This window comes from Camelus dromedarius, chromosome 5 (assembly GCF_036321535.1).
Source record: "Camelus dromedarius isolate mCamDro1 chromosome 5, mCamDro1.pat, whole genome shotgun sequence".
Taxonomy (NCBI): Eukaryota; Metazoa; Chordata; class Mammalia; order Artiodactyla; family Camelidae; genus Camelus; species Camelus dromedarius.
The window spans coordinates 75,235,731-75,251,245 of record NC_087440.1 but is presented as its reverse complement, the minus strand read 5'-3'; the positions used below and the strand labels follow the sequence as shown (position 1 = coordinate 75,251,245).

At 38.0% G+C, this 15,515-nt stretch overlaps 1 protein-coding gene across 1 annotated transcript in view; it reads left to right on the top strand.

Annotated features, from left to right (window-relative positions):
* SEL1L (SEL1L adaptor subunit of SYVN1 ubiquitin ligase) overlaps positions 1-15,515 on the top strand; it is a 50,991-nt gene that overhangs the window by 13,411 nt on the left and 22,065 nt on the right. Inside the window, exons 4-9 of the mRNA XM_031454140.2 lie at positions 7,922-8,089; positions 9,475-9,580; positions 10,302-10,464; positions 13,073-13,126; positions 13,217-13,276; positions 15,188-15,269. Coding sequence (XP_031310000.1) covers positions 7,922-8,089; positions 9,475-9,580; positions 10,302-10,464; positions 13,073-13,126; positions 13,217-13,276; positions 15,188-15,269 — 633 coding nt within the window. The remainder of the gene's footprint in view (positions 1-7,921; positions 8,090-9,474; positions 9,581-10,301; positions 10,465-13,072; positions 13,127-13,216; positions 13,277-15,187; positions 15,270-15,515) is intronic.

Sequence of the window (15,515 nt, the reverse complement as noted above, 5' to 3'; positions counted from 1 at the left end):
CTATAGCAGCAGCTAGGCTGAAAAAAAAAAACTGTGTTACCGCCCCCCCCCCCTTTTTTCTTTTCCTTTCTGGATTATCTAAAATTTTGCTCCAGCCCTGGGACCTGGTTTAAACCCCACCCCTACCCCACTTGAAGAAGAGAGCAATGCAAACTTTTAAACAGGTTTGGCCTATTCACCTTTGGGAATTTGGGGGCCCTTTCCTCTCCCATCTGGAGGAGAAAGCAAGACCCAAAGGCATCATGTTAGCCAGCAAGGCCAAAAGCATGTGGGGGATCCAGCAAGCCTTCTCTCCAGGAGCTGGATGTATTATTTTCAGATTCCACAGATAACTTTCACTTCTCACAGCAGAGAGCAGCTCAGCCGCCACCGCATACCGTGCATAACCCCACAATCATCTGGGCAGCAAAGATACGTCATACCTGGCCCCCTAACCATCCTCTCCCAAAATTTCACCATCTTTCAGCGAGTCAGGGTTATTCTAAGGAATCCCACTTCTGATCCAAGTGATGTTGGAAGTCCCCAAGACCATCCCTGGGCTCAGTGCTTTGCTGGGAAGACTCAGCATATGGTTGTACTCACAGCTATGATTTATCATAGTGAAGGGATACAAAGCAAAATCAGCATGGAGTGGGTCTGCAGGAAATAAGGTGCAAATTTCCCAAAAGTCCTCTCGCAGTGGAGTCATACAGGTCACACTTAATTCCCCTAGCATAAGTGATAGCACATAGGAAATGCTATCTTAAAAGAAAGCTCATTAGCGACCCAGTGCCTGGAGCTTTTTGTGGAGACTAGTCATGTCATCACTCTCTGCCTGGCATCTCCCAAAATTGCAGACTCCCAGAAGGAAAACAGATGTTGAGCATAAACCACATTGTCTGTACAAGCAGTTTAGGCCCAGTGAGTCACTAGAATTAGGGTGGCTTGAACTCTCCCCAAGTCAGAGTTCCCAGATGCCAGCCAAGGGCCGACCTTTCAAAGGATAATAGTCATGTCTGTTGTCCCAACTATTTTCTGCGTATCATCTCAGTAAACTAATTTGTTGAAAATGAATGAATAAAAGGCCACCAAGAGGGGAATGATTACACTATGGTATTCCTGACTATAGGATACTCATAGTCACTTTAAAAGGAACAAGTTTTGTTGCAAATAACAGAAAAATCCATCAAACAGTGTGGCAGGAGCAGAGGTTCATTTGGCTCATGTACCAGAGCTCCATAGATAATGTGGTTCAGGACCTGTGCCATCAAGGACTCCAGCTCCTTTCTCTCCTGTTCATTCTTCTTAGTAAGCTGGCTTCATCATCATGTTTGTCCCAGGTGGTCACACATGGTAGCTACACCTCCAGGTCCTAGGTCCTTGGGAGGAAGCAGTGCCTGCATCAGAGGAGCAGGAGCCTCCTGCAGAAGTCAGGAGTAGAACTGCCAAAACTACCACTTGACCATCCCTAGCTCTACAGAAGGAGAGGAAAGGATTAAAGAATTGATAGCCAATCTGCACTGATTGCCACCTGGAGGGATGTCAGTGTTAAATGAAAATGTCACATTGTAAATAATCCACTTAGTAGGATCCTATACTTCAGGGTTCTCCAGAGAAATAGAGCCGAAGACCATCTATTGGCAGAATTCCCGCTTGCTTGGGGGAGGTTAGTCTTTGTTCTGTTAGGCCTTCAACTGATTGAATGAGGCCCACCCATAGGTGGAGGCTAATATACTTTACTCAGAGTCCATCGATTTAAATGTTAATCTCATCCAAAAAAACACCATCACAGAAGCATCCAAAATAGTGTCTAACCAAACATCTGGACACTATGGCCCAGCCAAGTTTATACGCAGAATTAACCATCAAGATCCCTTATGTGAAAGAGCCATTTTTCCCCCATATGTTTGCACACGGAAAAAAAGATGTATTCTTTTCCAGTAACAGTCATTACCTCTGGAGAAAAAGAGAATTTTCAGTGGTAGCTAATGATGACTGATTTTTCATTCATTTTTTTTATACTTTCCCAGTGCTTGGATTATCTTTTCTGCAATAAACACACTATCCTAACAGTCTTAAAAAAGAAAAAGAAAAATTAAATCAAATAACCAGCATCTTGCTCTGTTTCGAATGGCACAAAAGAAACTGAGTTTAAACTCACTAAACATGCTTAAAATTGGGTTCTGAAGTAAGAAAGTTGGTTGAGTAATAGGATGGCATTTTGGTTCATCGTCACATGCATGAGGGTGGCAGGGAATAAACAAACTGAGTTTAATCTTCAGACTAAGAAGATAGGTGGTTAAGGCACCATAGGCCTTGGCCTTCTGATTTGAAGGAAAAGATTTCTTTTGTTATTGTTATTTCTTTTCTTTTCTTTTGTTGTAAAGAAGGATACTCCTTTAGGAGAACATCCTTGTGGAGAAGCGCTTTACCAGGGCTTTTGAAACTTGAAGAACTCGTTTAAAGCCATTATCAAAAGTCACTGTTCTTAAATAGCAGTTTCCCTGAGCAGTTTTCACTCTGTATGGCTTTTCACGGTGCCTGACACCTAAGTGTTGTGAAGCTTGTCGCTTTCTTCTGGGCACATGGGCCAGTGCTTGCTTCTGTTTCTACTTTTAAATGATTAGTTATTTCTCTCAGAACTGAGTTTGTATGAACTCTTATCTTAAGGTTTTGTTCCTTCTCCATAGGACTGCCTTTTGTTTTTCTTCTGCAAAATACATCTTGATCCTTAAAGCAGTACCTTCCTTAATATGGTCCGTGTGTCTGTCTGTCCTTCCTTCGTTAACATATGTAATTTCTCAGCTGTACTTAGTATTTCTCAACCTTGAGTAAAAGCATTCTTCTTGTAGCAAATTATGTAAAATTGGTGTTTTCACTTGGAGAATACTATATCATATTTCTCAACTGATGGTAAGTACGTCTTTATTTGACCTACAGCATTTAGTTTATCTCAAACATGGTTTGCTTTAAATCATCTGTATTTGTGTTTCGTTTCCAGTACTATAGGGATTTGTTGGTTAGTTGGTTGATTGAGTTTTTATCTTCACGTTTGCTAAAATTACTGAACACTGTATAACAGTTGTCTTGGGGTTGATGCCTTTTTAACATTAGATAATTGTGTTTCAACTATTTTTGACCACAGATGTATTTGACTAAAATGCTACTTGCTGCTGTATGTTTGGAAATACAAGATTGCTTTAAACAAGCAGCATGATTAAATAATCTTCTTATTAACAGAATACCCATCTAAACTTACAGATACAATTATCAGTCTTAAATAGCAGTGTAAAAGCTCTTAAAACAAGAAATTTGCAAAGCTAAATTCCCTACTTCTGTCTGTATGGATCAAGAAGTTGATGTTTTTGTTTTTCTTTTGTTCTGATTTTACAATTAAAAATAAGAAAAGATGTGAGTATTCGTATTCCAGGACATTTAATTCAGTACCTGTTGAACATTCTAGCCACATTTATGTTGTTTTCTCAACTGAAGGAAAACACACAACATAAAAATTGCAAGTTATGTTTTATTTGGAGACCTTACTGAGAATTATACTCCAGAGATAGCTCACAGAAGCTGTTCCAAAGAGGTGAGGGAGGAGACAAAATATATATGAATTTTTTCTGGGGGGAAAAAAAAGCTTGTAGTCAAACATCAGAAGATTGCTGCTAATCACAAAAAGACAGACATCTCAAGTTAATAATTGTAGTGCTTTTCTATGTTTGGGAAGATGCAAGAGTCTGGGCTCATTAAAATTATTATTCCTTAGATGTGCATCTTAACTATCTAAGGCCAGTATCCTGGTTTTCTCCATCCTGAATTCCCCTCCGGGCACACCTTTGGGGAGCTGCAGTGGCTGATGGCTTGGTGAAAGGCAACATTCTTTGTTTACTGAATGGCAGGTGACATTCTTTGTCCAGACTCTTGATTTCTTTCCATCAACATTTCAAACATAGTGTGATATCTGGTATTCAAAAAAATAAAATAAAATAAAGCCTGTCTCCAGATGCCCCTCCAGCAAGCACCTCACTTCTCTACTCGCCTGTATAGCATCATTCTTCGGAATAGTTGTCTCTGTTCACTGATGTCACTTCCTCTCTTCCCATCCTCTCATCTGAGTCTAGCAAGGCCCTGGTCTCCTCCAGACCACAAAATCCACTCTCCTCCAGCACATTCTAATTGCTGAATCTGGACAGTTCTTGGTCCTCACCTAGCGGACCCCTCATGCAGTTTTTCCCTTTCTCTGAAGAGGCTTTCTCCTCTGGGCTGTGGCTCCTCGGAATCTGCCTGATGCTGAAATGTAAGGTTGCCCCCAAGACTCAGCCTTTACCCTCTGCTCTGTCCACGCTGCTCTCTAGTGACCTTTGAGTCCATCTGTGTTGATGCCCAGGTTCCTGTGTAATGACTGCTCTGTAGTGGATTCAGCCAACCTACTCTTCATGAACCTTGGAGTTCTTTTTGGCTTTTTTTTTTTTAAATTATGATAGTTTACAAATACTTTCTTGGATTTACCTCTTTGTATTCTTGTGGGAGCATTTCTCTAAGTAAACAGCCCAAAAGTGAAAAAATAGGATCTAAAGATGTATGGAGCTTTTCAGTTCTGTCAGATACTCCTAAATGTCCTCTTTTCACTCCTGCTGACAGTATGAAAATTCCCATTTACCCATATTCTGGCCAGTGCTGAAGGGTTACAGGTTTCGGTAGGGTTTCAGTTCGGTTTTTTTTTTTAAAAAACCTTTCTGGCTTTCTTAAACTTTGCAAGAGCAAATTTCTACTAGTTTAAATATAAAGCAGTCTGTTCATCATTTTAAGTTCTCATATACCACAAGTCAAAGATCTTACACCCAAAGTCTAAGTAGACTGTGACACTAGGTCATTATTTTTGAGTGAAAATATGATTTCTCATATCTATAAAATGTGAATTTTTACATGGAGGTGCAGAATTGACATAGTGACGCATTTTTTTTTCCCCTTTTCATTTTAAGTGTCAGATTTGATTACTGGCTATCATTAACTGGAATTGCATAATCAGTCAGCCTCATTATGTAAGAACAGTGATTACCATTGTTTTTAAAACTGGTACTGTTTTCATGGTGGTTTTAAAATAATAGCTTTGAAATTCTTACAGAATTCTTCCATGGAAAGAAAATTAACTGAAATTAATGCTATTGTGAGGAATATCAACTTGAGATAATAGACTTGAAACTGGCAAGTCCCAATCAGTAATTTTTGGAAGACTTTAAAACAGGTTTAAAAGCTAATAGCAGTTTCCCTATGGTGATTTTGCCTGGAGAAGATAGCTAAGAGATGCAAGTTTTCTTTCTACTGACTTACTAATGGACACATTATTTTGACCAAGATTTTTCAGTTTAACTAAATTGATGAAACAGGTGTGCCCTGGGGATTCTTCCTGCTTTAAGTTAGAGCTGAATCAGCAGTGGGTGAAAACCTTTTGTTGCCAAAAACTTTTGGGTTCTCTCCAGTTTCTTTTTTACTGTGTAGCTTCATCGCAAGAAAGATAATTCTTTCATGTATTTGAACAACTTAGAAAGGATAAGTTTTGGCAAACTAAAATTTTTATAACAAGCTATTCCTTTTAAAACAAAAACTTCTGTTATTGTAGAAAAATCAAATATTCGTTTAAACCATTGTATGTTATTTAATTTGAAATTCAAATTTACAAACAGCAGTTGTACAGGTATTGTCTTTCCAAAGCAGTGCATCAGAGTGCCTTTTTCAGATTCTATAGTCAAAATGACCCTCTGAGGTTGTTGCTAAAGGATGCTTTGCTTAAACATTGTATTAAAGATCATTTCTTGAAAACATGAAGAAGTTATTTGCCTCTGGTTAGTGATTACCAAGAGGGTGAATGGCGTTTACCTGGTGGTAAACCATTTGAAATTCATTTGCCTTTCATAACTTACTGAAACTAATTTTCAAATTAGTCTTAGGATGTATTCTTGTTCACACTGGAAAGAAGGAGCATACATTTTCCAGCCTTTCAGAGCAGATGTGCCGTTAATAATAATAGAAGTTGCCATCTCTTAAACTCTTACTACCTTAAGTGCAAGCATCATGATGAGTCCCTTGTATTATTTCAGTTCACCTTTGTAAATAAGTCTATGCAGAAAGGACTGTTATCCCTTTTTGTAGATAAGGAAGTTATCTCCAGATAATTTTATGGATAAGGAAAGAGATTAAATAACTTACTCAAAGTGCACAGCTAATAATCAGTAGGGTTTGAATCAGGTGTTCTGACTCCAGAATCTATACTCTTATTTTCTAAGCTCTGTTGCCTAATTTAATTCTCCATGTAAAAGCAACCAATGGACATTGTATGTGTGTACTTACTCTTAACCGAGTATCGTTGGAGTCTAGGCTCAGGCCTAGCTCTTTTGTTTCCTCATACACCTCTCGCTCGGCATTCTTATGCATGCTCTTGGCTTCAAATATATCTGTAAACTGGAGAACTTTCTCTTTGGCTACAACTGAAAAGATGTCTAAGACATCTTCGCTTGTTTTGTTTTGTCTAGCCACCTTGAATGTGGCAGGAGCAAAGCGGAACTTGTCTCTCTCCTGATCCATTTCATCCCTCCCCAGTAGCCTGCCCCTGCTTTAGTGTCCTCTGTCTTAGTAAGGACAGCTGCCTACTCGCTTCCTGAAGCCTAGTGCCTGGGAGCCTTCCTTGACTCCTCTCCTCTCATCTGCACATCTGAGTCAGTAAGTAGCACCATATCTACCACCTTAGCATCACTTGAGTACATCCAATTCTTTCACTCCATTGTCCTCTTCAGACCACCATTACCTCTCAGTTAGAGTACTGTCACAACCTTTAAACTGCTCACCTTGCATCCGACTTGGCATTCCGTTGTCCACTCTCTTAAGTAAAATATAAATATGAGCATGTCACTCCTACTTAAAACTCTTAAGTGAGTTTTCATTGTTCTCAGAATGAAATCCAAATTCATTAGTAAGATTTGTCAGGACCTCCCTAGTCTGGGTTCTTCATGATTCTTTAGCTTCTTCTCTTGTCCACTTTGACACTCAAACTATGTATTCTGAGATACCGAACTCTTTTTGTTTTCTCTAATGTGCCATGCTCTCTTTCATTTGATTCTTAACACACGCTTTTCCTTTTGTCTACAGTACTTCTCACCACCCCACCCTGAAGCATTTCATACACCATCTCCTCCTACACATCCATGAGGTTCAACGTAAATAAACTTCAGTTCCGATGGGGAGGCTTTCCCTTCCATAACATCAATCATACTTTTGTTTAATGTCTCTCTTCTTTGCTAGGTAGTAAGTTCTGTATAGCAGAGACCTCTGCTTCACCTCATTTCCAGCACCTGACATAGTTCCCAGCACCTAAGAGATATTCAGAAGGAACTTAAAGAACAAATTAGAGATACGGTCTCTGCCCTTAACAAGCTCAGAGTCTAGTGGGAGCTGGCGTATGGTAAAGAAAAAAGCTCAGTGCCTATGATCAGTACTGTAATAGAATGCTGTGGGATCACAGAGGAGTGTGTGAGGGATTAACTTTGCCTGGGGGAGCATATTCCCCATATAACTTTGTATTAGCGAAGAAATTGACTTAACAGCATTCAGATAGATAAAAGGAGAGTTGTGCTGGAGCAGTGGGATTGATTCAGTTGCATTTGCCTTATATTTTGCTCATTAGTTGGGCAGGAGTTTTACAGTAGACTTTTAACATTCAAGACCTTCAGAAATTCTGAGCTAGATATAGAGCTGGGTAGTCAGCTCCCCATGCTCAAAGTTGACTCACCTTCACATCGTCCTTGAAAATTGGTGCTGGCTCTTTTATGTCCCCCATGCCAAATCATATATCTGTGTCTTCGATTCTGGTAGTTGAAATTGACAGTTAAAGCCATGAATACCAGAGATGCTTTTCATGTTTAGATTTTTTTTCTTATCTTTCCAGCTTTGACCGCCATTGAAGGCACAGCACATGGGGAGCCCTGCCACTTCCCTTTTCTGTTCCTGGACAAGGAATATGATGAATGTACGTCAGATGGGAGGGAAGATGGCAGACTGTGGTGTGCTACAACCTATGACTACAAGGCAGATGAAAAGTGGGGCTTTTGTGAAAGTAAGTGTTGCTCAGAAGGAGGCATGTCCACATTGTTTTTTGTCTCCGGTTGCAGTTTTTTTAAAGGCCTTTTGTAGCAATCCGTTTTTCATCTTGATCAGAAATGGTCATCATTGATGACACAGTTATAGCCTTAAAAAATGGAAGTAAGCATGGGAAGCACACAGGACACTTACTTCCAGGCAGTCACTCGGACAGCTCATCACACTCATGCCTTATTTAGAAATAAGTTTTCCATTGATATGCATGAGTTGTTCTCAAAACCTTTGGGCAGGCTGTTAAATTAATTAATGTAAAACATATCTGGCAATAAAGGAAACAGAACATTAGGGTGAAAGTTAATAGTGGTTTAAAGAACAATAGGTAATACCTTTTTTAAGTACTCTGAGCAAAATGCACCATGCCAGGGTAACATTTGACAAACATCGTATGTTTAACTGTCCTAAGTGTTCGTGTCATTACTGGGGGCTGACCTCTAAAGGCAAGCTGTGTTTTTAGGAAAAACTTTCTAACTAATAAAGAACAACAGGTAACTTTGAACATACTTCATTTGATACCAAATAACACTTCCAGAATAATGGCTCTAATATATAGGCTTTCCTAGAAGATAACATCATATGTAGTCCATCTTTGGATGTAGGGCCAGTATGATTAACTACTACAATTTAATACATTAGATTTGTTTTCATATTACAAGAAGAACTCACTTCTATTTCTATAAATACCAGTCCTAATGAAATACTCAGATGTCTCTTGATGAGTTCTAGATTTCTGTTAAAATGCTACATATTACAGTAGCAAAATGTTTTTGAGACTTGTCTACAAGTCTGTGATTCTTGTTGTATCAGTGCAAAGGGAAAAAGTGGAGAACTTGAACGTTAATTCAGGATCTTTAATAAAATTCAATTTTTTTTTACTAATTTTTTTGTAATGTAATTAATCGAATACTTTCTCCTTATAGAGATACACAGCATTTCAGGTGAGGCTGAAGTGTCCTTTGACCACATCAGTATTTTTCTGAGTTTTTGTTACTGTCCTTCTGTTTTTCGCTGACCTTGGCCTATATAACATAAGCTCCTACTGAAATTTTAGTTGAATTATATAAAAACTTAGAATTACTAGCAGAAAAGTACACCTCCAAAAGCAGGTTGATGTTGCGTTCTCTGAAAGAAAGTGATTTCAATGAGTTGGTTTTTTTTTTTTTTTAAGTCTTATCTTTTGTCAGAAAAAGGCCACACTTAAAACCATGTGTCTTTAGAGTCACATTTGGAAATGGTAAAAATTTGTGTTCACATGACCACCCAAAAGAAAAATTACATGCTGATGTTTGATAAATAATTAGCGCAGAATTATCTGTGTAAATGCAACTGACATTTTGTTTTTAGCTGAAGAAGAGGCTACCAAAAGACGGCACATGCAGGAAGCAGAAGTGATGTACCAAACTGGAATGAAAATCCTCAATGGAAGCAATAAGAAAAGCCAAAAAAGAGAGTAGGTAGCACGCCCATCCCCATCCTCCCCCCAAGACAGGCCATTACTGAAAGAAATGGATAAGTACTTTTTTAATTTAATGCACCGCTAGAGACAAAGGATTTCTTAAGTTGCATTATAAGAAAGTTTAATATGATATATGGACATTAGGAGCATTGCTTTTATCAGATTTTAGCTTGTTAGGATACAAAGGTTATAAACACCGATCAAAAGAATGAACAGTGAGCAAATGGCAACATTTGATTAAGTTGTAGTAGTTTCTCAGAGCCAGGAATACATATCCTACTCATAATTTGAAGTGACACAAAACAAACAAAAGGAATTGTTGTCAGGTGTTTTCTGGGCTTTGTTTTTGCTTTATAATTTTCTTGTAGACAAAGTCTAGAATTTAGGAATGAAAGAACATAAAACATGTCATTGTCCTCTAACATTTTATGTCCCTTTAATCTCAGCTGACTTTTGTTACCATCTGTGCAAAGATTTTAAAAGACAATTGTAGTGGTTATCATTGAATTATTTACTGGACACCATATTATTACGGTTCCAAACAAAAGTTGGCAAAATATTTTCTATGTATACAAGTAACACTAGTAAAAATAAAATATCAAGGATATTCTATAGAATAAGGAAATTATGCTGCATTTTAGTAGATCTTGAAAAAAAAATTTAATGGCAGTTCCAGTATATTGCTAATTTGTTTTTTCATTACTTATGTTTAAAGAGCATACCGGTATCTTCAAAAGGCAGCAGGCATGAACCATACCAAGGCCCTGGAGAGAGTGTCGTATGCTCTTTTGTTTGGTGATTACCTGACACAGAATATCCAGGCAGCTAAAGAGATGTTTGAGAAACTGACTGAGGAAGGCTCTCCCAAGGGACAAACTGTAAGTGTAGTTTCGACGAAGAATCTCTCCACACTCAGCATTAGTTTATTTTAACAACATGGTGTTCTCGTTGCCCTGACTTCTTTTAACAAGACTGGAAGGTAAGATACCTGTAAGTATTAATTTCATGGCAGGTCATTTTACCAATCTTCTTGGACAGTCTTTTTCCTTGGTTTCAGGACATTTATGGTCATTTAAGGCATCTTGCCAAAATTACATTTGTAGTTTTCCAAATTAAATCTGTAGAGAATGAAACATGAGGTGATTGTTTTGTTTTTTAACCTGAAATTACTCAGCATTGCATTTTTTCCCAAAGGTCAGGTGCTCCGCTTTTGTTAATCTTGGTGTTTTTTTTTTAAAAAAAAAACGTTTTTATTATAGAAGCAGTGCATATCCATTATGGGAAACTAGAAACACAAACTGAAAAAACTAAGAAAGTAAACATCATATATGTACCCCCCCAGACATAAGCACTGGTGATATGTAAGTGCATGTGTACCTTTCTAGATGTTACTCTTCATGTAAATTCTTCATTAAAATAAAATATCAATAGATAAATAATAAGGACCTACTGTATAGCACAGGGAACTATTATCAATATCTTGTAATAACCTGTAATGGAGAACCTGAAAAAGCATAGATACATATGTTTATAACTGAATCACTTTGTTGTACACCTGAAACTAACACAACATTGTAAATCAACTATACTTCAGTTAAAAAAGGTATTAAGTAAAATACCAACCTTTTATTAAAAAAAAAAGTCATTGCCTACTATTATGTAACTTGCTCTTTTCAGTCAACAGCCTTTACCTTTCCATTCCAGGGAATTTCTACATCATAAAATACTCATTTTGACCCAAAATATTTTCTTTATACCTGTTTTGTACAAACTAGTATCTGGTCCAGGACTACACTTACATTTGGTTGTTATTTCTAGCATAACCCCCACCTTTCTTTTTTTTTTCCCCCTATATTAGAGTTAGGGCCAGGTTTTCTGCAGAATGTTCTACCTCAGTTTGTCAGTTTGCTTCCTCATGGTGTCCTTTAGTTTGTGTCTTCATCATCTATGTTCCCAAAAACTGGATCTCACTAAAGGCTGATGAACTCAAGTGAAATATTTGTAGCTAAACAATGTTCTGATTCCATATGGCATCGCGTCAGTTGGTGCATAATACCTACTTGATTCCCCATTAGTAATGGTAAGATTGACACTTGGATTTTTAGAGGCTACCACATTTATTTAAAATGCCTTCAGTAATAAAGATTTATCAAAGGTGTGGGATTTACTTGAACTTAAAAGAGAATTTCTAGTGGAGGAAGCCTGTTTTCAGACTATGCAAACAATAACAGGCCAACATTGTGTTCAATAGGACTGATACCTAACCAGTCTACAACTCTTATGTAGTCTTGATTTTGGTTGATAAAGAGGTTATATCTTAATTGTTCTTTGTTTTCAAAGCGTTTTCCCCCTCTTCTTTACATAAAGCAGTTTCTATAGAATTCACACATATATTCTTTATCTTCAGACACATTCTGCTCTGAGGAATGGTTTTTACTTTTAAGGCATCTTTTCTCTCTAATAATAGAATCTTACAATGCCACAGTGCTTTATACACTACAGAGCACTCTCTCCCCCTTAATTAATTCTAGCTGATGAAACAAAGCGCCGAGATCACAGTGGCTTCACACAACAGAGTTATTTCTTGTTCATGCCAGGTTCCCTGCAGCTCTCCTGCCTGCATTCCTCTCTTCCACATGGTGACGCGGGGTCAGGGGCAGCTTCCGTCATGTAGCTGTACGATCTGGAGCACGGGGCTTCCAAACCATCATGAAGGGAGCAGGGAAGGCTGGAGGATTCCTTGGGGTGTTTTAAAGGGCCAGTCCTGAAAATGTCTTGTATGCCTTCTGGTCACATCCAATGCACATGGCCCTACCTAGCTACAAGGGAGGCTGGGCAATGTAGATGAGCTGATGGAATAGAATAGCACCTGCCTTTCCAGCTTTAGTTTATGCGTTCACGTCATCAGGGATGATGCTCAGAGGGCATGGGTAGAACCTTATTGATGCATTGTTTGGTAAGTTGGGTTTTTTAAGGAAAATTGTGTGAGCTCTAGCACAGTAAAGTGACCTTTCTCCCTCACCCCTTCAGCTTGGCCCCTTGCTGCCTCTTTTTATCCGTGGGATAGTTTTTTTTTTTGGATATTTCTTACCCATTTTCATTGTGTATCCCCCTTGACATAGATACATACTGTGTTAATGTAATGACATAGGAGATTTTGTTTTCATGGTAGCTGTTCATCAAGAATCAAGTAAAAGCCATATTTAAGTGTGCTCAGCTTTGGTTTTCTAGTTAATGTTCTGTTAAATTGTCTTTGATCTTCAAGCTAAACTTTTTTACCTGTTTTAAGTTAGGATACAACTTCACTGTTTAATTTGTAAAACTTGAATCCATTTCCGAGGCTTTTTAATTCCACGGTTGTGCATACTTACAGCCGTTTCTTTTAGCATTTAAAGATTGTTGCATCTTTTCATGGTTCATAAAACTGTCTGTCTTAGATAGACTTATACCAAAGGAAAAATTCTGACTTTTATCATTTTATTTCAGGCTCTTGGCTTTCTCTATGCTTCTGGGCTTGGTGTCAATTCAAGTCAGGCAAAGGTAATGCTATTAAAACTGTATCATATACTACAATTTGATTTGGGTAAATATGGGCCTATGTTCAGTTAAGCACCTTTTGTTCTTTCACAGGCCCTTGTATATTATACTTTTGGAGCTCTTGGTGGCAACCTAATAGCCCACATGGTTTTGGTAAGTAAGACTTAAGTAGAAAGCTAATAGCATTGAGTAGCAGAAGAATTTTTGGTTTATAAGTGGCTACAACTTTTCTAGCTTTCATGATTGAAATTTACTTATATTCATTAAGACCAAACATTTAATAGAATGTCCTTCGAATTCTTGTTAATGGATACAACAATTGAATCTACATGTGGATGGAAATTGGTAGAGACCACAGTTGTTCGTTAAAATTAGTTTGGCTGGTTGCCCTTAAAATAGAGATCCAATAAATGGCTCTTTTTCAGTTTTCTTTAAGTTGGAACTGTTTGTCAGAATTATTTTTTAGATCAGTTTATGACAGATTTGACATTTAAATTGATGAAGGACTAATTATACAAAGACTCAGTGTCCTATAAAATCCATTACAGAGTATCTCTTATGTGTTATCTGATAGCATTGATCACTTAAATGGCTTAGTGGTAAAGTATAGACTCTTTCCACCAGATTCTTTCCTGCTGAGGTGTTTAACCTGCCTTCTATTTTATAAACTGACTTTGGGTGAATCATCTGACCTCTGACCCACATTACTATGTTCCTAATAAAGAGTAGATTGAGCAGAAATGAGCCAGAAAGCAGAGAACCAGTCCAAAATCTGGGAAAGAGTCTACAGGCCTGGTCATTGATGGGATATGAAATTTAACAAAGAGGGAAAACCTAGTTTTCTGGCCAACTGGGTAGATCCCGGATAACTTTCCCTGTGTGTATTCCAAAAATACTTACCGAATACTTATCATTGGGATTCCAAAGATCAGTAAGATACAGTGTGAGGCCACAACCAGCCCAGCTTTCCATCTAGAAATGGAGACACAAGTAAGGAGATTATTACAGCACAGCATGAGAAGGTCAGGGAATCACCTAAAAGGCACCTGACCCACCCTGGCCTTGGAAGGAGAGAGATTGAAGGAGATATTCGTGAGGGGAGCAGCAGCTAAAAAGTTTGGCGAGTACAATGCCGGGTAGTTGATCAGCAGGACAGGGATACAGGACTCACGTAAACAGCTGTACGTCACACCAAGGAGCTCGGACTTTGTCCTGTTACAGAGATAAAAGGCTGAAGAAGTTTCAGTAAGTGAAAAACAAGGCCATTTCTCTGATTTTCTGAAACATTCCTTGCTAATTTTGAGGGCTTTTCCCCCACTTGTTTGTTTAATCTCCAGAGACGTTTATTCCTCAAACAGTAATTGAAAAGTTCCTTTCCAATGAATTTTCAAGAACTATGAAATATTTTTTGACAGAAATCATTTGTAAACTATTTACTAGTCTTCTTAAATAGTGGCTTCTTAAATAGTGAGAACATTAAGTGTTGTACATGTTGTTATTACAGTTACTCCCTAAGAATTGTTAAGGTTTGTAATGTTATTTGAGTCTGTGCTAAATGACTCCAGAGAGCTCTGCTTTCTGTTTTCCTTCTCTTTATAATTAGCTGTCTTCCCCCCTATTCTGAAGCCACTTATTGTTGGTATTACTGTGCTCGTTTCTGGTAGTCTCCTGTCTTCCCTATACTGCTAATCTGTGCTGCTTTAAGAGCTACTCTGGAAGAGTAACCTGTTTTTGTTAAAATTGTGTCTAAGGTAAGACTGGAATCTGTTTGAAGCAAGATCGTAAGTAATTTTCTCTTACAGGTAGACGTGCACACTGCACACGTAAAGTTGGTGGCATCTATTTTGATGGCTCTCGAACTTTATTTCCTAGTTCTTAGCTGTCGTCTGGCTGTTGAAGTTGCTAAATAAATTACCTCAGAATGTAAAACTCTGGGTGAATGAGGTGGTTGTGTGCTTGGATCAAAGGACAGCAAAGTCTGCATTTGGTTAGATTTGTTTGTTCCCACAAGAATGCCCCTGAAGCATGTAAGATGTCCTCTTCTCACTCGGAGTTGTGTTACAGGGTTACCGATACTGGGCTGGCATCGGAGTCCTCCAGAGCTGTGAATCTGCATTGACTCATTATCGTCTTGTTGCCAATCATGGTACCTATTTTTTTTTTTTTTTGCCTTTCCCTTTACCAAAAACAAAACAAAAAAAAACCCAGAATGCATTTTTTATACATCTATTTTTATTGTGCCACTTGAAATACTTTGGTTCTCTCAAGTGGAATTATATTTACACTAATTGATTAAGGAGTACTTTTTAAAACTTTGCTCTCGGTTCCACTTACATAGGAAAAAAACTGAATTGAGTGTAGATTTGATTCTGTACTCTTTGGACTACCACAG